General features: G+C 42.3%; 1 protein-coding gene across 4 annotated transcripts in view; it reads left to right on the top strand.

The window, feature by feature from the left end:
- LOC115109547 (inositol 1,4,5-trisphosphate receptor type 2-like) overlaps positions 1–23,158 on the top strand; it is a 173,567-nt gene that overhangs the window by 145,779 nt on the left and 4,630 nt on the right. For 2 of the 4 annotated variants that reach the window (XM_029634547.2, XM_029634546.2), the window contains exons 54-55: positions 342–502; positions 22,773–22,934. In XM_029634547.2, coding sequence (XP_029490407.2) covers positions 342–502; positions 22,773–22,934 — 323 coding nt within the window. Of the gene's footprint in view, positions 1–341; positions 514–2,605; positions 5,437–22,772; positions 22,935–23,158 lie in introns of those variants that run through there. The other 2 variants (XM_029634548.2, XM_029634549.2) reach the window with 2 other exon arrangements.

Here is a 23,158-nt window from a genome sequence, read left to right as displayed (position 1 = left end):
GAGAAATAATAACAGTAATTGCCGCCCATTTGTTTACAGACCGAAGCACTAGCCTTTAGTTGTTTAGAGCACAGAGTGCTTCACACTGTTTGAGTGAAAGAGATGTGTGCTGTCAGCTGACAATTACATTTTTCCAATCACAGATAATTACAAAAATACTTGTCAATTGTATTTGGAAAGTTCTCCATATCCGTTACGATACTCGTTTTGTCCGAGTACTCAGCACACCCCAAATAGAGAGGCTCAAAAATATAATTAAGAACGGCAACGAAACTGCAGGATATGACAAAGGTAAAGTGAATTGGTATATCAGTGTATAAGTACTGTTTTTCCTCACTCAGGGTTGGAGAGGGATAAGTTTGACAACAAGACGGTGTCCTTTGAGGAGCACATCACGTCGGAACACAACATGTGGCACTATCTGTACTTCCTGGTTCTAGTGAGGGTGAAGGACCCCACAGAGTACACCGGCCCAGAAAGCTACGTGGCCCAGATGATCAAGGTGGGTAGTTGGTGAGCTACCTCTTCCATGATCTACACAGGTCTTCACCTCAACACCTCTGTGTTGCATGATAAAACGGTGTCTATTTTAGCACCAAGGTACTGGTGATGCAATGATGAGTCAGGATTTTATATTTGAACCTCATCTGTGTTGAATGTGAAAACAGTGTTGGATCGTTGAATTCGGACTTGCTGTCACTGCCATTTGAAAGGTATTGGCTGTTTTTACATGTGTACTATGTCTGTACACACACTCGCACAAACACACAGTTTGTCCTTTAAATGTATGCAGTCGCCGTAGCATCTCGAGGTGTCCTCAGCAGCCAGAGGCAGTGAAAAATCTGCCGACGTGCCCTTGAGCAAGGTACTTAACCCTAAATGCTCCTGTAAGTTGCTCTGGATAAGAGCGCCTGCTAAATGACTAAAATGATAAATGTGTTCCGGTCTGACTGTGAATCATCAGCCTCTGCAGCAGACTCAACCCCCCCCCCCCAAGAATAGAGCAAAAAAACACCACAAAACATGACTGAGCCCAGCATCACAACCTCCCTCTCTTCCTTTCCCTTTTTCTTAAACTTGGTTATAATGCTACAGTGCACTTCTCATAAACTAGGGACTTCCACTCTGATCTTTCTCCCTCCTGGGGTTTTGCTACTGACATTCAGTAAGGGTGGCAACGTGCCACAACCTGTCTGGGGGAAAAAGCAATACATAGGAGACATAAATGCATGAGCTGTTATGATGCACTTCTAATGCATTGTTAAGAGTTGTCATACCCATGTCTTAAACCCCTTATAATCATCTCATAATGATCCTGACTAATACCAGCGAGTTTCAATCTGTTGAAGTGTTGAAACATCACAAACAACAGATGCATAACATATTATTTGTCTTATTATAAGACATTACTAAAGCTCATACATGATTATAACATGTTATAAAGCATTATAGCTGGATGCTTTAAATAAAGCTTTATCAGAAGGGGGTTTAGTTGGTTGCCAAGAGGTTAATGTGTTCAAACATCATTGCAGTGGGTTCAAACAACTATTTGCATAACAAATAGTTGACGACTGAATGTAATTAACACGTTTTAAAGAAGTGATGTCAGACTGAGGTACTGGTGCATGGTGACGTCATGGTGAGTCAGGAGTTGTAGATGTACTTCTCTTTAGATGTTGGCCCTATAAACACTGCGATTGGCAGAAAGCAACCTGGATTTATAGACAATAGTCAGTCCCAGATCTGTATCTCTTCTGAACAATATAAGATCAAGGTCTGTGTACGTTCAGCTCTGAGAAATATTTAGTCTATCCTGTTGACATGTCATTAGTTGCTGTATTAGACAGCACTAAAGTGCATTGCGGACCTCAGGCTGTGTCCTCTGCAGTCTGCTTTAGGTGAACACGCACACCGCAGTCCTTACTCGGTCTGAGGGGTGGACTAGCTAATTAACGCAGTCTTTCCACCGCTCTCCCTCACTGTCTGTACCCAGTGCACTGACACCTGAGGAGAGTATCACATATGCACGTACGCATGCACACACACAAACACAAAAACACAGTTTCCAAGACTCTGAGAATGAGTGTGTCCGCCTGGTAAATACAGAATTACAGTGCATTCGTAAAGTGTTCAGACCACTTGACTTTTTTCCACATTTTGTTACAGCCTTATTCTAAAATGGATTTGTTTTTTATATATTTTTCCCCTCAATCTACACACAATGCCACATAATGACAAAGCAAAAACAGGTTTTTAGAAATGTTTGCAAATGTATTAAACATTTTAAAAACTGATAACATTTACATAAGTATTCAGACCCTTTACTCAGTACTTTGTTGAAGCACCTTTGGCAGCGATTATAGCCTCGAGTCTTCTTGGGTATGACGCTACACGAGTCGCACACCTGTATTTTGGGAGTTTCTCCACTTCTTCTCTGCAGATCCTCTCAAGCTCTGTCAGGTTGGATGGGAGTGTTGCTGCACAGCTATTTTCAGGTTTCTCCAGAGATGTTCGATTGTGTTTAAGTCCGGGCTCTGGTTGGGCTCAAGGACATTCACAGACTTGTCCTGAAGCCTCTCCTGCGTTGTCTTGGCTGTATGCTTAGGGCCGTTATCCTGTTGGAAGGTGAGCCGTCGCCCCAGTCTGAGGTCCTGAGCGCTCTGGAGCAGGTTTTCATCAAGAATCTCTCTGTACTTTGCTCTGTTCATCTTTCCCTCGATCCTGACTAGTCTCCCAGTCCCTGCCGCTGAAAAACATTCCTCCAGACGTGACACTTTACGTTTACGTTGTGTGTTATGACACCAAGCACAGAGCCAGCAGGTACAGTGCCTTCGGAAGTACCCCTTGATTTAATCAACATTTTGTTGTTACATCCTGAATTCAAAATTGATTCAATAAAATAAAAATCTCACCCATCTACACACAATGCCTGATAATGACAAAGTGAAAACATGTTTTTAGAAAATGTTGCTAATTTATTGAAAATGAAATACAGAAATATATCATTTACATAATTGTTCACACCCCTGAGTGAGTACTTTTTGGAAGCACCTTTGGCAGAGATTACAGCTGTGAGTGTTTCTGGGTTTCTGGGTAAGTCTCGAAGAGCTTTCCACACCTGGATTGTGCAACATTTGCCCATTTTATTATTTTAAAAATTCTTCAAGCTCTGTCAAATTGGCTGTTGATCATTTCTAGACAACCATTTTCAGGGAGATTTTCAAGTAGGTTTAAGTTACAACTGTAACTTAGCCACTCAGGAACAGCCACGGTCTTCTTAGTAAACAACTTCAGTGTAGACATGTGTTTTAGGTTATTGTCATGCTGGAAGGTCAATTCCTCTCCCAGTGTGGAAAGCAGACTGAACCAGGTTTTCCCCTAGGATTTAGCCTGTTCTTCGTTCCATTCTCTTTTTTTATCCTAAACAACTCCCCAGTCCTTAACGATTACTAGCATACCCATAACATAATGCAGCCACCACTATGCTTGAAAATATGGAGAGTGGTAATCAGTAATGTGTTGTATTGAATTTTCCCCAAACATAATGCTTTGTATTAAGGACAAAAAGTTAGTTGCTTAGCCACCTTTTGCATTTGATTTCGAAGTCCTGCGCACCGGGTAGGCAGTGTTCTCATTTGTAACTATTTAATTTGTCTGAAAAGACACACTCCGCTTACCCAGCGACCAGGAGGTCTGTGGCTAAATCTAGTGGGCCTACTGCGCTAGCCAATCGAATAACTCAAATCACAGTGCCTACAAGTTTGATATTAGCCTGTGAGATTTCATAACTTTTAAAACCATGACCAGAGAGACTGTCAAATAATACAGCAAGGAGCTGATGTTTTTATGAATGAGTTAATGTTAAATGTTTAATTCAGCACTGTCCAAACTGTTTTTATTCAACACTATTACAAAACATAAAAATGCCTACTCCCACTTGCGCTGCAGTGAATGAGTAGCCCTGTGTTTTTATTATTATTAGCAGCTCATTGTGTCTTTTGAGGAATATTTCACTTTCACTGGTCATAAGGAACAACAATTTGTGCTTGAGGCAGATGCGGTGTGGCTCGAGGTTCGCCATCAGACGGAAGACTGCGTCCCCTGTCTCTGGTCAGTCTCACACGAGGAAAGGAAGGAGAGAGCAGAGAGGCTGACCCTTTGCTGCTCCCTCCCTCCGCTGAAACTAATGCCATGTTCAGGACAACTGGAAACTCTCAGACATTTCCGACTTCAGTGCGTTCAAGACACCTGTGAACTCTGGGGGAAAAAATTAGATCCGACTGGGAAAAATTGTTTTGAAGGGTCATCCAATTCGGAATTCCAAGTCTTAAACCTGGGCATCTTTCTAGAGCCCCAACTTTCCGACCTGAACATCGCCGACATCGTGATTTTACTTCATTTGTTTTACCTTGGAGATTGCATGGCTGTGTGCTCGATTTTATACACCTGTCAGCAACGAGCGTGACTGAAATAGTAGAATCCAATCATTTGAGGTGGTGTCCACATGTAGTTTAGCATCAGTCCAGTGAAGTAAAAAGGGAATTATTTCTATTTATACTCAGCTGTGCCTCGCAAGTGCTACACCAACTGTTCTATTTGATCAAAGATTGAGTATTGAAATATAATATGGTCTGAGAAGAACGATATTGACAGCCGGACATATTGCCAATATTCTGCGATAATGTATTAGGCCTGCCTACTGCACAAACCTCATTCCTACATTACCGTTTTATTAAGTTAGTGTTACATTTTTTAAGTCATGTTTTAAAACAAATCTGAGCGGTAGATCTCTGCTTGCTTTTTGACTGTGAAAGTGATCTTTACTCAGAAAAGGTTGGTGACTGCTATTCAGGCTTCCTCTTTTTCACTCTTGTCAATTAGGTTATATTGTGGAGTAACTACAGTCCGTCCTCAGTTTTCTCCTATCACAGCCATTTAACTCTGTAACTGTTTCAATGTCACCATTGGCCTCATGGTGAAATCCCTGAGCGGTTTCCTTGCTCTCCGGCAACTGAGTTAGGAACAACGGCTGTAACTTTGTAGTGACTGGGTGTATTGATACACCATCTAAAGTGTAATTAATAACTTCACCGTGCTCCATGATATTCAATGTCTGCTTTTTATTTTTACCCATATACCAATAGGTACCCTTCTTTCCGAGGCGTTGGAAAACCGCTCTGGTTTTTGTGAATTGAATCTGTGTTTGAAATTCACTGACTCGACTGAGGGACCTTACAGATAATTGTATGTGTGGGGTACAGAGATGAGGTTGTCATAAAAAATAATGTTAATAATGTTAAATAATGTTAAACACTATTATTGCACACTGAGTAAGTCCATGCAACTTATGTGACTTGTTAAGCACATTTTTACTCTTGAACTTTTTTAGGCTTGCCATAACAAATGGGATGAATACTTCAGCTTTTGATTTTGTATTAATTTGTAAAAAAAAAAAAAAAAATACTTTGTTGGTGTATTGTGTGTAGGCCAGTGACAACATTTTTCTATTTAATACAAAGTCAAGGGATGTGACTACTTTCTGAAGGTACTGCAGCCATAGCTCTGTTACATAACCTATCTCAAGTGGCCTGCTAATAGCTCAGCCCTGCCTGGCACGTGTTCTCCTGTCCCGCTCGCTCGCTCTCTCTCGCTCGCTTTGTCACTCACTCACTCTCTCACACACGCATTATCACGCCACGAGTCAATTATTCCTTAGCAACGTGGCCGTCACTTGTCGGTTGTCGGCGGCAACAGGAGAGGGGAAGACGGCGGTGAGGAGCCTCTGAACTCGTGATCTATAGAGAGGCCAAAGGTCAAAATGTCCTGGTGGGGGGCACACACAAATGCGTACACACACGCCGCACAGTCTCTCTCACTCTCTCACACACACATACACACACACACACACTCCTCTCTTTGTGTCTATGTTAACCCAGGTGAGTCAAGCAGAAGGCAGCACATCCTGTTGTACAGTCTCCAGCAGAGATGCGTGTATTGAACAACGTTGGTGCTCTTTCTCAAGACGCTGGATAACACAATCACGTGCTGCTTGGTTTTCTACCGTTGTAGAGTTTGATACCAGTGTAGTGTACTACAGGCCACTAGGGTTGGTTATGGAAGTGGATGGGTCATGTGATGTAAAATGTGCACACGTGCACTAGGGGTGTGACCGTTAAAAGAAATGTCAACACAATTTGGATTGTTAACTGAAAATTCCTATGTGTGAATTACTTTTTTCTCCACAATTTTAATAGCAATGCAGTCATCACAAAACTACCTGGTCCTGGTAATCATCATAAAGGGTCAAATTCAAATGAAACAAATACCTAATGCATCAATGCTGTAACTTTAGTAGGAGGAGCTACTTCATTAACTGGCCCTGTAAGGTACGAGTGAGAGGGAAGCAGAGCAGCAGCTCAAGCAGCGAGCCGGGGAGGGGCCATGCGGTGTGCGTTTGAGTGAGGAGGGTAACAGGGGAGGGGGACATGGCAACCAAGTCGACTCGCTCTGGTAGACTAACTAGTTATCATCTCATCTGATTACCTAGTATCTGTCTTGACTGACCGAGAGAAGAGAGAAGCTAGTTAAGTTAGCTAACGTTAGGATAATTGAGTCTACAGTACTTTAGATTTCCATCTTCCATTGTGTAGCCTAGATATCTTTTAATATCTTGCCACATGGAGGCTCTAGCTCTGACTGTAGTCTAGTGCTAGTTTGATAACTTGTGATTGGATGACAATAACAAGCTACATGCGCCATTCTCTTGAAAAGCCGGAGTAGCAGCAGCATAAATAATAAAAAGTTATCTTTCTCTCTGCAGTAAGCGCAATGTAGACCATCTGCATTGTGAATTTGCGTGGAATTTAATGCATTTTTTATATTTTTTAATGGAAAACCAATACAGAAATGAATGTTTAAACAGTACGAGAATGTTTCCATTTGTCACATCCATAGCGTGTACGCTAGGGGTGGTGCTATGTCAGAGAGTGACTAGCCAAATAAGCAAGGGCCATGAGGACACTTGACCTGACTATACTCCAAACATACTCTGGAGTTTAGTCATGGATCATTAACTTGTCATCCCTTTGAGCAGGTTTTACAGGTCTTAAGAGTGTGCCTCTCACACACTCAGTCTCTCTCGTTCTGTTTTTCTCTCTGTGTTACAGCAGTGTAGATTGCTCCGCTAGACTTCAGGCACAAAAATGTAAGCCTAAAATGGTTATTCCCCTAGTCACTATCATGCTGAGTCGTCTCCTTTGTCCATGTTCTGTTGTGTGCCTGGTGAAAAGCTTCACAGCAATAATGCAACAGGCAACCACTGGAGAGCCACTGAGTGATGCAGTCTGTAGTATGAGACTTAGTGAGGTGACAGAATGGTTCAGTGAAGAAGTACTGAACCCCTGACTCAACGTTGTGCTGTTATTGTTTTGGCAGGCGATTGTGCCTAAGTGAATGTTTAAACTGTGGGGTTATTTTGGGAAAGACTTGTTACGTCAGAGGTTGGCTGTGATTGTTTATACTAGTCCATACACACAGCACAAATGTTAGTCTGGGGGCTGTTCATTTTTTGGAAATGTTAGATTACATTTACTCATGCTATTCTAGATTACTCACGTCATGTTTAAGTTAAACAGATGCAGACAATACGTCATACTCTATTTCAGTGATGAGGAGGGAAGTGTAACGTATCTTTTTATCATTATTGAGGTCTGGGCTATGTTAGTCATTAGATGACTAGACCAGTGGTTCCCAACCTTCTTCGCTTACTGTACCACCAACTGAATTTTGCTCTGCCCGGAGTACCCCTGGTTGGGAACCACTGGACTAGACTACACACCAAAGTCAATTCCACTTCAAACCCCATTACAAATTTGAGTTCAAAATAATCTCCCATCATACATGGTTTTCCACAAAGTCTGATTGCTAAGGCTAAGATGGTATCCACTCACTATGAATAATTAGATATACTAGCCTAATTGTGTGTTATCAACAGTCCCATTAAGACCATTGTACATCTAAGTTGTAAATATTAGGGGTACACAGTTGAAGTCGGACATTTACATACACTTTAGCAAAATACATCTGAACTCAGTTTTTCACAATTCCTGACATTTAATCCTAGTAAAAATTCCCTTTCTTAGTTCAGTTAGGATCACCACTTTATTTTAAGAATGTGAAATGTCAGAGTAATAATAGAGAGAATGATTTATTTCATCTTTTATTTCTTTCATCACATTCCCAGTGGTTCAGAAGTTTACATACACTCAATTAGTATTTGGTAGCATTGCCTTTAAATAGTTTAACTTGGGTCAAACGTTTCGGGTAACCTTCCACAAGCTTCCCACAATAAGTTGGGTGAATTTTCCTCCTGACAGAGCTGGTGTAACTGAGTCAGGTTTCTAAGCTTCCTTGCTTGCACACACTTTTTCAGTTCTGCCCACAATTTTTCTATAGGATTGAGGTCAGGTCTTTGTGATGGCCACTCCAATACCTTGACTTTGTTGTCCTTAAGCCATTTGCCACAACTTTGGAAGTATGCTTGGGGTTATTGTCCATTTGGAAGACCCATTTGCAACTAAGCTTTAACTTCCTGACTGATGTCTTGACATGTTGCTTCAATATAGTTCCTCGTGCAGCAAAGCACCCCCACAACATGATGCTGTCACCCCCGTGCTTCACGGTTGAGATGGTGTTCTTCCACTTGCAAGCCTCCTCCTTTTTCCTCCAAACATAACGAAGGTCATTATGGCCAAATAGTTCCCATTTTTGTTTCATCAGACCAGAGGACATTTCTCCAAAAAGTACCATATTTGTCCCCATGTGCAGTTGCAAACTGTAGTCTGTTTTGGAGCAGTGGCTTCTTCCTTGCTGAGCGGCCTTTCAGGTTATGTCGATATAGTACTCATTCTACTGTGGATAGAGATACTTTTGTACCCGTTTCCTCCAGCATCTTCACAGGGTCCTTTACTGTTGTTCTGGGATTGATTTGCACTTTTCGCACCAAAGTACATTCATTTCTAGGAGACAGAATGCGTCTCTTTCCTGAGCGGTAATGACGGCTGCATGGTCCCATGGTGTTCATACTTGCGTGCTATTGTTTGTACAGATGAACGTGGTACATTCAGGCATTTGGAAATTGCTCCCAAGGATGAACCAGACTTGTGTAGGTCTACAATTTATTTTCTGAGGTCTTGGCTGATTTATTTAGATTTTTCCATGATGTCAAGCAAAAGGCACTGAGTTTGAAGGTAATCCTTGAAGTACATCCACAGGTAGACCTCCAATTGACTCAAATTATGTCAATTAGCCTGTCAGAAGCTTCTAAATCCATGACATCATTTTCTGGAATTGTCCAAGCTGTTTAAAGGCACAGTCAACTTAGTGAATGTAAACTTCTGACCCACTGGAATTTTGATACAGTGAATTATAAGTGAAATAATCTGTCTGTAATCAAATGTTTGGAAAAATTACTTGTCGTGCACAAAGTAGATGTCCTAACCGACTTGCCAAAGCTATAGTTTGTTAACAAGAAATTTGTGTAGTGGTTGAAAACCGAGTTTTAATGACTCCAACCTAAGTGTATGTAAATTCCGACTCCAACTGTATATACAGTGGTGGTGCCACTAAAATTTTTGAGATTTTGCTGCGGGACTTAGAGGTAATTTGTGGTTTAGTATCGTACCCTGCGTCACTACTTCATTGTTCTAAACCAGCGCAAGGGTGAATTAGAGCACTGATTATGCTTTTCGGTCCCAAGGCTCTGACAATGAATGGGCGACATAAACCTAAATAGAAACTGATAATTGTGCACAATTATTACTTCCTATAACTGTTGTTACACTAAGGTTTTTATTCTAAGAGAAACTTAGACTACAATTAGGGTGTGGAAATATTAGGATTATTTTTGCCCTTACTGTAGTACTGTAGCCTACTCCCAACTGGTCACGTACAGTGCCAAATACAACAGGTGTAGACTTTACAGTGAAATGCTTACTTACAGGCTCTAACCAATAGTGCGGAGAAGAAAAAAAAGTATGTGTGTGTGTAGGTAAATAAAGAAATAAAACAACACTAAAAAGACATTTGAAAATAACAGTAGGAAGGCTATATACAGACACCGGTTAGTCAGGATTATTGAAGTAGTATGTACATGTGGGTATGGTTAAAGTGGCAATGCATAACCCTTATACACCACTGCACTTTGTATACCAGGGTTGGCTGGCCTTCTCTAGTCACTCGTAGGCTCATGCACTGGTATACCTTTATTTACTATTTTTTATTTGGGGTTTACTACCTTTTTATTTGTGCATTTTTATTGTTCAGAAATGTGGTGGGTACTCTCTTTGTTCGCTGGACTTTACCCTGCTAACTGTTCCAAATGTCCGAACTGAATTTGGTAAAAGGGCTTTTATGTACTCTGCGCCATCGTCTTGGAACGCTTTACAAAATACTTTTTAAACTGGAAGAACTTGCCCCGATTGGTATTTTTAAATCACTGATGAATGATCTTGAGACTGATTCTCTGACCTGTCAATGTTTTTAACTTGCTGTTTTTGATTTTGTTATACTCTTGTGAATTATATGGGTTTTACTAGATTACTTGTAGTTTTTAATGTTTGTCTGTAATTTTTGTAATGACTTGGTGCTGCCTATCTTGGCCAGGACGCTCTTGAAAAAGAGATTTTAAATCTCAATGAACCCTTCCTGGTTAAATAAAGGATAAATAATTTTTAAAAAATGATGAACAGAGAGTAGCAGTAGCGTAAAAAGAGGGGTTGGCAGGTGGTGGGACACAATGCAGAAAGCCCAGTTAGCCAATGTGCGGGAGCACTGGTTGGTCAGGCCAATTGAGGTAGTATGTACATGAATGTATAGTTAAAGTGACAATGCATATTAGAGGTCGACTGATTAATCGGAATTGCCGATTAATTAGGGCCGATTTCAAGTTTTCAGAACAATCGGAAATCTGTATTTTTGGACACCGATTTGGCAATTTTTAAAATATTTTTTACACCTTTATTTAATATTTTATTTATTTTATTTAGTTTTTTCTAAAAACATGTTATTGCAGAGCATACAACCAAGCTGACAACCATCCTTTGAGATCAGTGGACAACGGGCCGCACTCCGAAAAAACGCATAGTTAACAAGAAATCGGTTAGTTTTGCTAGATTCTTAAAATGTGTACGCAGCGTTGGAGTCACTTTTTTTTACCCCATTTTCTCCCCAATTTCGTGGTATCCAATTGTTAGTAGTTACTATCTTGTCTCATCGCTACAACTCCCGTATGGGCTCGGGAGAGACTAAGGTCGAAAGCCATGCGTCCTCCGAAACACAACCCAAGAAAGCGCACTGCTTCTTAACACAGCGTGCATCCAACCCGGAAGCCAGCCGCACCAATGTGTCGGAGGAAGTTTATACTTATTTTCCACCATAATTTGCAAATAAATTCATAAAAAATCCTACAATGTGATTTTCTGGATTTCTTTTTTTCATCTGTCATAGTTGAAGTGTACATATGATGAAAATTACAGGCCTCTGTCATCTTTTTAAGTGGGAGAACTTTTTCAGCACAATTGGTGGCTGACTAAATACTTTTTTGCCCCACTGTAAAGTACCAACATTCTTCCTGATAGTAAAAAAAAAAATGGTTATCCTGACCTGGACACCATGTACAGTTTTATAATAGCCCTCCGATTGGCGCAGAGGACTAAGACGCGTCAGCACAGTAAAAAATGCGTTGCTACAGATGCAGGTTCGATACCCGTTTGCCACCGGGAGACACATATGCAATTATTGGCGGTCACTTACTTTTCTAAATACTGTAGGCCTACCATAGGCGACATAAAGAGCATATTGAAGTTAGAAGCAATAGCCTACCCGCTGTGGTCAACTACACTGCTCAAAAAAATAAAGGGAACACTTTGTACAACACAATGTAACTCGAAGTCAATCACACTTCTGTGAAATCAAACTGTCCACTTAGGAAGCAACACTGATTGACAATACATTTCACATGCTGTTGTGCAAATGGAATAGACAACAGGTGGAAATTATAGGCAATTAGCAAGACACCCCCAATAAAGGAGTGGTTCTGCAGGTGGTGACCACAGACCACTTCTCAGTTCCTATGCTTCCTGGCTGATGTTTTGGTCACTTTTGAATGCTGGTGGTGCTTTCACTCCAGTGGTAGCAAGAGACAGAGTCTACAACCCACACAAGTGGCTCAGGTAGTGCAGCTCATCCAGGATGGCACATCAATGCGAGCTGTGGCAAGAAGGTTTGCTGTGTCCGTCAGCGTAGTGTCCAGAGCATGGAGGCGCTACCAGGAGACAGGCCAGTACATCAGGAGATGTGGAGGAGGCCGTAGGAGGGCAACAACCCAGCAGCAGGACTGCTACCTTCGCCTTTGTGCAAGGAGGAGCAGGAGGAGCACTGCCAGAGCCCTGCAAAATGACCTCCAGCAGGCCACAAATGAGCATGTGTCTGCTCAAACGGTCAAAAACAGACTCCATGAGGGTGGTATGAGGGCCCGACGTCCACAGGTGGGGGTTGTGCTTACAGCCCAACACCGTGCAGGACGTTTGGCATTTGCCAGAGAACACCAAGATTGGCAAATTCGCCACTGGCGCCCTGTGCTCTTCACAGATGTGCTCAGTGTGAACCTGCTTTCATGTGACAGGCGTGACAGAGTCTGGTGACGCCGTGGAGAACATTCTGCTGCCTGCAACATCCTCCAGCATGACCGGTTTGGCGGTGGGTCAGTCATGGTGTGGGCTGGCATTTCTTTGGGGGGCCGCACAGCCCTCCATGTGCTCGCCAGAGGTAGCCTGACTGCCATTAGGTACCGAGATGAGATCCTCAGACCCCTTGTGAGACCATATGCTGGTGTGGTTGGCCCTGGGTTCCTCCAAATGCAAGACCATGCTAAACCTCATGTGGCTGGAGTGTGTCAGCAGTTCCTGTAAGAGGAAGGCATTGATGCTATTGACTGGCCCGCCCGTTCCCCAGACCTGAATCCAATTGAGCACATCTGGGACATCATGTCTCGCTCCATCCACCAACGCCACGTTGCACCACAGACTGTCCAGGAGTTGGCGGATGTTTTAGTCCAGGTCTGGGAGGAGATCCCTCAGGAGACCATCCGCCACCTCATCAGGAGCTTGCCCAGGCGTTGTAGGAAGGTCATACAGGCACTTGGAGGCCACACACACTACTGAGCCTCATTTTGACTTGTTTTATGGACATTACATCAAAGTTGGATCAGCCTGTAGTGTGGTTTTCCACTTTCATTTTGAGTGTGACTCCAAATCCAGACCGCCATGGGTTGATAAATTTGATTTCCATTGATCATTTTTGTGATTTTGTTGTCAGCACATTCAACTATGTAAGGAAAAAAGTATTTAATAAGAATATTTCATTCATTCAGATCTAGGATGTGTTATTTTAGTGTTCCCTTTATTTTTTTGAGCAGTGTATTTTAGCACCATTTCGCGCTGCTCTGAGACAAGCATGGGGACTGGTCTTGATAAATCAATGACATTTTTACTTATTATTGGTTAGACTACAAATAGAGTGTGGAAATGTTACGCTCTTAGTACTGTAACCTACTCCCGACCGTCATGTTGTACAGTGCCATATTTTCCGTTCCATCCTAACTGAAACACTGAGTTTTTCGTTTTTCTTGGAATAGAAACACCATAATATTAATCAAATTAAAATTTCTTAAAATCAGTCCCATATACTATGTTTTACAAAAAAAGGTTTTATATTCTCTAGTACAATCACTATTGAAGGTTATCAAATGCTTCTCAAAGATGCCCTCTGGTGGTCAAACTACCACTAACTAGCTTTAATGGTTACAATGGCTGACACTTAAATAACGTGCCATAGAATTCTGTGGCATCATGCAAGCTGTGCTGCAGTACGCTGCAACTTTTAAAGGACGAACCACTGTATGACATTTGCTTTGCGCATTTAATTGTAGACATCTTGTCTGTGATGTAATTATGATAATGTACGGATGTCATTTAATGTTATTATTATTATATTCAATAAACATTGGTCATGTATTTCTTTCCTTTTGTTTCCATTAAAGTCCATCTAGTTAAGGGTGTTAAATTAACATGAGCTAGAAACACTATACTGCAGTGAATTAGACGATTGTTTGTTCAATGTGTTTGTACTTTCTCTCTCCAAATAAACTAAACTGTAGTTAAAGGGTACATTATGTCCCTTCTCGTTCATTACTAATTGGATTTATTGGGCATGCTTAATCAATCGGTCACATTTGAGTCTGGGTTAAACAGGATCCGTTGTTCCTAGTTGTTTTTGCAGACGTTCATGAGAAAATCTCTCTGTGACCCACAGTGGCCATCTTTTCCATCTGTATGTTGAGAGAAGGGGCTGTTGTTTTGAAGTTATTTTTGCCCCACCTCAGGGCTAACTGAATTAGCGTGTCGTGTCAGGCTCCTGTGGTCTGTCGGCCGGTCTGTCCTCACTTCACCTGTTTCTCAATGCCTCTGCCCTCTCGCTCAATGCCTCTGCCCTCTCTCGCTCTCTTTCTCTCCCCTTTTCACTCTGTGACTAAACAAACTTCTACAGTGCATTTGAGATTCTCCCAATACCTCACCTCGCGTGGATAATGGCACTGAGCCTTTTTTCTAAAATATTTTGTGAGTTGGAGAACATCATTGGGAGGGATGTTAGACCATTCCTCCATACAGAATCTTTCGATTCTTATGGACTGTCCGCTTCAATTTAAACCACAGGTTTTCAATGGTTTTCTATTCTGGAGTCTGAGAGCTCACTGGAATTCAACTGGAATGTCTCGACCCGGGTCTGCTGACTTTCAAATGTATCGTAAATGTCACAGTAGCCACTAGACTAGCCACTAGACTAGCCAGTAGGCTAAAGCACAAAGATAGCTACTGGTAACATGCAACGTTAACAAACATCATTTGCTTCATAAAGTAACTTCAACAATTAATATTTAGCCCTCTCAAACAAATATGAAAGTACAATAACGTTGTCATTCATATTATCCAGAGCTAGGTAGCAAGCTAAGCAAAAATGTATGTATACTCCTCACATACTAACTTAATAGCTAAGTTAGCTAGAATGCCAATGTTAGCTAAACAATGGCATTCAGCCTACTTTATAACCAACCTTGCTTAATTTCATCAATATCATGCGCAAACCATTACATAAAGTTGTTAATTCACTAGGCAGCTGATTCTTGCGTTCCTGCTGACTTTTGCATTTAAATAAATTACGGCGTTCTGAGATTCCCTTAAAGGCGTCAATGTCAGAGTAACCGGCTTTTTAATGCTATTTCAGATTAAAACGGAATGAATCACGATATAATGAATATAATATAATGAAAATGCATATACATTTAAGCTGTTTCAAAATAAATTGCCCTGCCATTACGATTTGTACTGTAGGGTTATTGGGCTGAACAAGACAATTCTGTTTATATTGCCTTTCCTGGTGGGAAGTAATTGTCGTCCAAGTGTTGTGTGCGACCTCCGCAGGAAGCATTCGAGACTTGCGAAATTAGAACTTTTACATTACAGTAAGGTCTCTCAAGAATCGATACCAATTGAGAATCTCGTAAATCTCCTTAATGCTCATCAATGTGCAAAGCCCTCTGAGATGGCCATTGCAAAATGTTGATTTTGTGGCCAATTTAAAAAACAATTGTGCATTTTGTGTGTGCTTGTTACATGTTATTGTCTTGCTGGAAGATCCAATTTTCATGTCATCCAACAAATGTAAACGCCTGGAGTTTTCAAAACTGCATTTGAACTTGGATTGGAACCTGTGCTTTTGTCAGCTTTCATAAAAATAGAGATCTCAACACCAGTGGTGGGTTTGGGGTCGAAATGAGAGAGCAGAAAATAACCCCATACCTACTGGTGGTGGATCTTTTGATGTTATGGGGCTATTTTGCTTCCACTGATTCTGGGGCCCTTTTAAGGTCAACAGCATAATGAACTTTACCCAGTACCAGGACATTTTAGACTAGAACCTGGTTGCCTCTGCCAGGAGGCTAAAATGTGGCCGCAAGTGGATCTTCCAGCAAGACAATAACCCCAAGCACACGTAAAAATCCACAAAGAAATGGTTAATTGGCCACAAAATCAACATTTTGCAATGACCATCTCTGTCCCCGGGCTTAAAACCCATTTGAATTTAAGTCCATAATGGCAGACAAATTATATCAAGGATCTGGAAGGATTCTGTATGGAGGAACAGTCTTAACATAGCTTTCAATTTGTTCGCCATCTCATAAAATGTTTCAGAAAAAGGCTAAGTGCTGTTATCCTCGCAAGGTGAAGTATTGAAAGATATTGAAAAAAGGGATGTCAATATTTTTGACCCCTACCTTTTTGAGGAAAAAAATATTACTTGCTAAACAAAAACCTCTTCCTCTGTGCAATTGTGTTAGTATACTTAAGCAATAAGGCACAAGGGGGTGTGGTATATGGCCAATATACCACAGCTAAGGGACGTTCTTAGGCACAAGGTGTCTTATTGCTATTATAAACTGGTTACCAACTTAATTAGAGAAGTAAAAATACATGTTTTGTCATACATGTGGTATACAGTCTGATATACCACGGCTGTCAGCCGATCAGCATGCAGGGCTCGAACCACCCAGTTAATAAAAACAACATAATTCACTTTTTTTTGTGTACATTATAGCTCAGTATTATATTCATTTTCTCATCTTTTTCAAGGGTGTCAATATTGCGGACCCCACTGTATATTCATGCTAGCTGAGTAGCCTAATTGACACTGGTGAATAGGCTTTTATATAGATGCATGATGCAGTCACTCCCCTGCCTCTTCCTACTTACGCTTCTATTTACCCCGGCCTGCTAACATTAAACGCTGTGTCTCCCGCGTGCTAGCGTAGTAACGACTACCTCGAGGCTTCCCTGTTCCATCTATTGCTGTTCACTGGACCCTGTGATCACTTGGCCACATAGCTGAAGTCTGCTCGACTGTTCATTAATCACGGTACTCCATTTTGTTTATTTTTGTCGGCCTCTGCCTCGAAATCAGGCCCTGTTTGTAGTTAACCGACCCTCTCTGCCCATTCATCGCCATTTTACCTGTTGTTGTCGTAGCTGTTTAGGAGCTCTTGTCTTAGGGGCGGCAGGGTAGCCTAGTGGTTAGAGCGTTGGACTAGTAATCGGAAGGTTGCAAGTTCAAACCCCCGAGCTGACAAATCTGTCGTTCTGCCCCTGAACAGGCAGTTCAGGCCTGTTCCTAGGCCGTCATTGAAAATAAGAATTTGTTCTTAACTGACTTGCCTAGTTAAATAAAGGTAAAATCAATTTTAAAAACCTGTTGTTGTCTTAGCTAGCTCTCCCAATCAACACCGGTGATTGCTTTATGCCTTGCTTTGTCTCTTTCAATATGCCTTGTTTCTGTTGTTTAGGATAGTTATCATTATTTTAGTTTACTGCGGAGCCCCTAATCCCACTCAACATGCCTCAGATACCTCCTTTGTTCCACCTCTCACACATGCAGTGACCTCACCCAGCATAACTAGCCCGTCCAGAGATGCAACCTCTCTTATCATCACTCGTTACCTGGGCTCACCTCAACTCTACCCGCATCCCAACATAACCCTGTCTGTACATTATGCCCTGAATCTATTCTACCACACCCAGAAATCTGTTCCTTTTATTCTCTGTCCCCAATGCACTAGACGACCAGTTTTGATATCCTTTAGCCGTACCCTCTTCCTCCTCTGTTCCTCTGGTGATGTGGAGGTTAATCCAGGCCCTGCGTGCCCCCAGGCACTCTCATTTGTTGACTTCTGTAACCGAAAAAGCCTTGGTTTCATGCATGTTAACATCAGAAGCCTCCTCCCTAAGTTTGTTTTACTCACTGCTTTAGCACACTACGCCAACCCTGATGTCCTAGCCATGTCTGAATCCTGGCTTAGGAAGGCCACCAAAAATTCTTAGATTTCCATACCCAACTACAACCTTTTCCATTAAGATAGAACTGCCAAAGGGGGAGGAGTTGCAATCTACTCCAGAGATAGCCTGCAAAGTTCTGTCATATTTTTAAAATGTATCTTTCCAGAAATAAGTCTATCACTGTTGCCACCTGTTATAGACCCCCCTCAGCTCCCAGCTGTGCCCTGGACACCATATGTGAATTGATTGCCCCCCATGTATCTTCAGAGTTCGTTCTGTTAGGTGACCTAAACTGGGATATGCTTAACACCCCGGCAGTCCTACAATCTAAGATAGCCCTCAATCACACACAAATTATCAATGAACCTACCAGATACAACTCCAAATCTGTAAACACGGGCACCCTCATAGATGTCATCCTAACTAACTTGCCCTCCAAATACACATCTGCTGTTTTCAATCAAGATCTCAGCGATCACTGCCTCATTGCCTGCATCCGTAATGGGTCTGTGAGCAAACGACCACCCCTCATCACTGTCAAACGCTCCCCGAAACACTTCTGCGAGCAGGCCTTTCTAATTGACCTGGCCGGGGTATCCTGGAATGACATTGACCTCATCCCATCAGTAGATAATGCCTGGCTGTTCTTTAAAAGTGCCTTCCTCACCATCTTAAATAAGCATGCCCCATTCCAATTTTTTTTAACTAGGAATAGATATAGCATCGAATAGCCCCCGATCATTAGCATCGAATAGCCCTGGTGATATGCAACTTTTCAGGGAAGTTAGGAACAAATATACACAGGCAATTAGGAAAGCTAAGGCTAGCTTTTTCAAACAGAAATTTGCATCCTGTAGTACGAACTCAAAAAAGTTCTGGGACACTGTAAAGTCCATGGAGAATAAGAGCACCTCCCAGTTTCCAACTGCTCTGAGGCTAGGAAGCACTGTCACCACCGATAAATCCACTATAATTGAGAATTTCAATAAGCATTTCTCTATGGCTGGCCATGCTTTCCACCTGGCTACCCCTACCCCGGTCAACTGCCCGGCACCCTCCACAGCAACCCGCCAAAGCCCCCACCATTTCTCCTTTACCCAAATCCAGATAGCTGATGTTCTGAAAGAGCTGAAAAATCTGGACCCCTACAAATCAGCCGGGCTAGACAATCTGGACCCTCTCTTTCTAAAATGATCTGCCGAAATTGTTGCAACCCCTATTACGAGCCGGTTCAACCTCTTTCGTTCAACCTCTTTCGTTCAACCTCTCTTTCTGTTCAACCCCTCTTTCCCAAAGATTGGAAAGCTGCCACAGTCATCAACCTCTTCAAAGGGGGTGACACTCTAGACCCAAACTGCTACAGACCTATATCTATCCTACCCGGTCTTTCTAAGGTCTTTGAAAGCCAAGTTAACAAGCAGATTACTGACCATTTCGAATCCCACCGCACCTTCTGCACTATGCAATCTGGTTTCAGAGCTGGTCATGGGTGCACCTCAGCCACGTTCAAGGTCCTAAACGACATCATAACATCTCTGATCGAGTTCAGTGTGTCAAATCGGAGGGCCTGTTGTCCGGACCTCTGGCAGTCTCTATGGGGGTGCCACAGGGTTCAATCTTCGGGCCGACTCTCTTCTCTGTATACATCAATGATGTTGCTCTTGCAGCTGGTGATTCTCTGGTACACCTCTACGCTGACGACACCATTCTGTATACTTCTGGCCCCTCTTTGGACACTGTGTTAACTAACCTCCAGACGAGCTTCAATGCCATACAACTCTCTTTCCGTGGCCTCCAACTGCTCTTAAACGCAGGGAATACTAAATGCATGCTATTCAACCGATCCCTGCCTGCACCTACTCGCCCGTCCAGCATCACTACTCTGGACGGCTCTGACTTAGAATACGTGGACAACTACAAATACCTAGGTGTCTGGTTAGACTGTAAACTCTCCTTCCAGACACTAAGCATCTCCAATCCAAAATTAAATCTAGAATCTGCTCCCTATTTCGCAACAAAGCATCCTTCACTCACGACGCCAAACATACCCTCGTAAATCTGACTATCCTAACAATCCTCGACTTCGGCGATGTCATTTACAAAATAGCTTCCAATACTCTACTCAGCAAACTGGATCCAGTCTATCACAGTGCCATCCGTTTTGTCACCAAAGCCCCTTAATACCACCCACCACTGCGACCTGTATGCGCTAGTCGGCTGGCCCTCGCTACGTATTCATCACCAAACCCGCTGGCTCCAGGTCATCTATAGGTCTATGCTAGGTAAATCTCTGCCTTATCTCAGCTCAATGCTCACGATAACACCCACCCGTAGCACGTGCTCCAGCAGGTATATCTCACTGGTCATCCCCAAAGCCAACACCTCCTTTGGCCGCCTTTCTTTCCAGTTCTCTGCTGCCAATGACTGGAACGAATTGCAAAAATCGCTGAAGCTGGAGACTTATATTTCCCTCACTAACTTTAAACATCAGCTATCTGAGCAGCTAACCGATCGCTGCAGCTGTACATTGCCCATCTGTAAATTGCCCACCCAATCTACCTACCTCATCCCCATATTGTTTTTATTTACTTTTCTGCTCTCTTGCACACCAGTATTTCTACTTGCACATCACCATCTGCTCATCTATCACTCCAGTGTTAATATTCTAAATTGTGATTACTTCGCTACTATGGCCTATTTATTGCCTACCTCCTCACGCCATTTGCACACACTGTATATAGACTTTCTTTTTTTCTATTGTGTTATTGACTGTACGCTTGTTTATTCCATGTGTAACTCTGTGTTGTTGTTTGTGTTGCACTGCTTTGCTTTATCTTGGCCAGGTCGCAGTTGTAAGTAAATGAGAACTTGTTCTCAACTAGCCTACCTGGTTAAATAAAGGTTACTCAGTGACTGTCAAGACTGAACAAAGTTTCAACAGCATTCATTTCCTTTGACTAAGTCAACTGTGTTGACCACTGTGCTGACCACTGTTGGCAAATACATCCTAGTTAGACTTGCGCCTGCTATTAATTAGGGCCTTGTTATAAAACAGAGAAACTAGTTTATATACTCAACTTTATGCTTCTAAAGCTGTCAAATAAATTGTACGCCTACAATGTTTCAATTGCTCAAACATATCTATAAACGTTATTTGAGGAATGGAGGGAAGCTGGATATGGGGTGAAAATGCTCTGTTTAGTTTATTAATTCAACAATTTTTTAAAAACATGCACACATAGAACTTGAAAAAGCCATATATGCACATGAATAAAATCATTGAGGATAACACACAATAAAGTCTGGGACTTATTTCCATTGTGGTCCCCTGTTATTTACATATTACATTGTGTCATTTAGCAGATGCTCTTATCGCGGGCGATTTACAGAAGAAGTTAGGGTTAAGTGCCTTGTGCAAGGGCACGTCAGCAGATTTTCCACCTCGTCGACTCAGGGATTTGAACCAGCGACATTTCGTTTACTGGCCCAACGTGCTTAAACTCCAGGCTACCTGCCATCATGAGAGATGAGCTCACTGAAAAAGTGCTGTTTAAAGAAACACTGCCGCTCCCTCTGTCTCTTCACGATCTCTCCTCTTTTTCCTGTACAGTATCTTTGTTTTTACATAAGCGGTGGGATAAAATCCTCCTCTTCCTACCTCTACGTTGTGCCAGCCATATCTATCAGCACCTTTTAAACCGTGTTTTTCAGCCAAACTGGCAACAAGATCTTACATAACATCAGCTGATGGCGATCTATCTATCTCATGGGTAACCGACACGTGCACACAGATATTGGCACAGACACATCTTAAACCCATTATATAATGCTGCTATAGGTGTATGTATTTCTGTCTATATTTTCCTCTGTATTTTGTCCTTTATGGCCACTTGAGGTAGTAATCTCTGTTGCAGGTAGTGAGCTCTCTCTGTTGCAGTTCAGCATAGTAAATATGTCTAGTGTGTCTACTAAAGACTAACACGTGAGCTCCCTCCCATAGGCCTACTCATTTTATTCACTGCTTCACTAGAAACACAATGTTTCTGTGTTTGAGCTCCTGGAGGCTGATCTGGAGTCAGTTCCTTTGAGGAGATATACTGTTCAGCTTACTGCAGTACGCAGCCAGTGGCTGGCTGATCTGGAGTCAGTTTGTCTGAGCAGCTATACTGTTAATGTACTGCTTACTACAGCCAGTTTATGTGAGCAGATCTTTGTACAGCTTACTGCAGTGTCTGGCTGGGAGAAAACAGGCCTGGTTAAAAGTAATCACACTCCTCTAAAGTGAGGAACTTGGACCAATTCCCTCAGATGTACTGCTTAATATACCCATCCTGGCTTTCTCTCTCTTTCTCTCACTCACTCACTCACACATACATACATGCATTCTTTTCCTGGCTCCCTCACTCCCTGTCAGCCTGTCTGTCTTCATCTTTCCTTCTTTTCCTCCCCCTCCCTCCCACACACTTTTCCTCTCCTCTGTCTTTCCCCCTCTTTCTCCCATCCCATTCGCTTTCACTTTTCCCTCCCTTTTTCAGTGTTTCTCAACTTCTCCTTTCTCTCTCCATTGCTGCTCTCTTACCCTCTCGTACCCTCTCTCTCCCTCTGGTTTTAGCTCAGTAAACACTGCTGTGCAGTGTTGAACTTCTGAATTGAATAGGCATTGAATCTGCTATGTAAATACATTTAATTTGTGCCAATAAATGTTCTTTTGAAATCAAATCTCTCACGCTCTCTCTCGCACTTCCTCCCACTCTCGCTTCCTCCCGCTCTCTCGCTTCCTCTCACCCTCTCTCCTTCTCTCTCTCACTTCCTCCCTCCTTCTCTCTCCAGGAGAAGAACCTGGACTGGTTCCCCCGGATGCGGGCCATGTCTCTGGTGAGCAGCGAGGGGGAGAGTGAGCAGAACGAGATGCGCTCCCTACAGGAGAAACTGGATGGCACCGTCAAACTAGTGTCCCTGCTGTCTTCCCAGCTGTTCGAGCTAAAGGAGAAGGTACGGCACTGTCGTTGAACAAGGCATTAGTTCATACACTTAAGACAAGGCCGCGCAACTCAAATGGCATGTTCATTGTGGACTTTCTTCATTGGTATCTTTTTAACCCATAAGAGGCTAATCAGGGGGAGGGGGGCTACTACTAAGCTATTTGTTTTAAGTTCATACCAGGTTCATTTTGCTATTTGATTTTGAATTTTGAGACTCCTTGAAGTATAAAAAAC

The sequence above is a fragment of the Oncorhynchus nerka genome, linkage group LG25 (assembly GCF_034236695.1).
Source record: "Oncorhynchus nerka isolate Pitt River linkage group LG25, Oner_Uvic_2.0, whole genome shotgun sequence".
NCBI classification, from domain to species: Eukaryota; Metazoa; Chordata; class Actinopteri; order Salmoniformes; family Salmonidae; genus Oncorhynchus; species Oncorhynchus nerka.
Note: the sequence above shows the minus strand (reverse complement) of the source record. Positions and strands in the feature narration are given on the sequence as shown.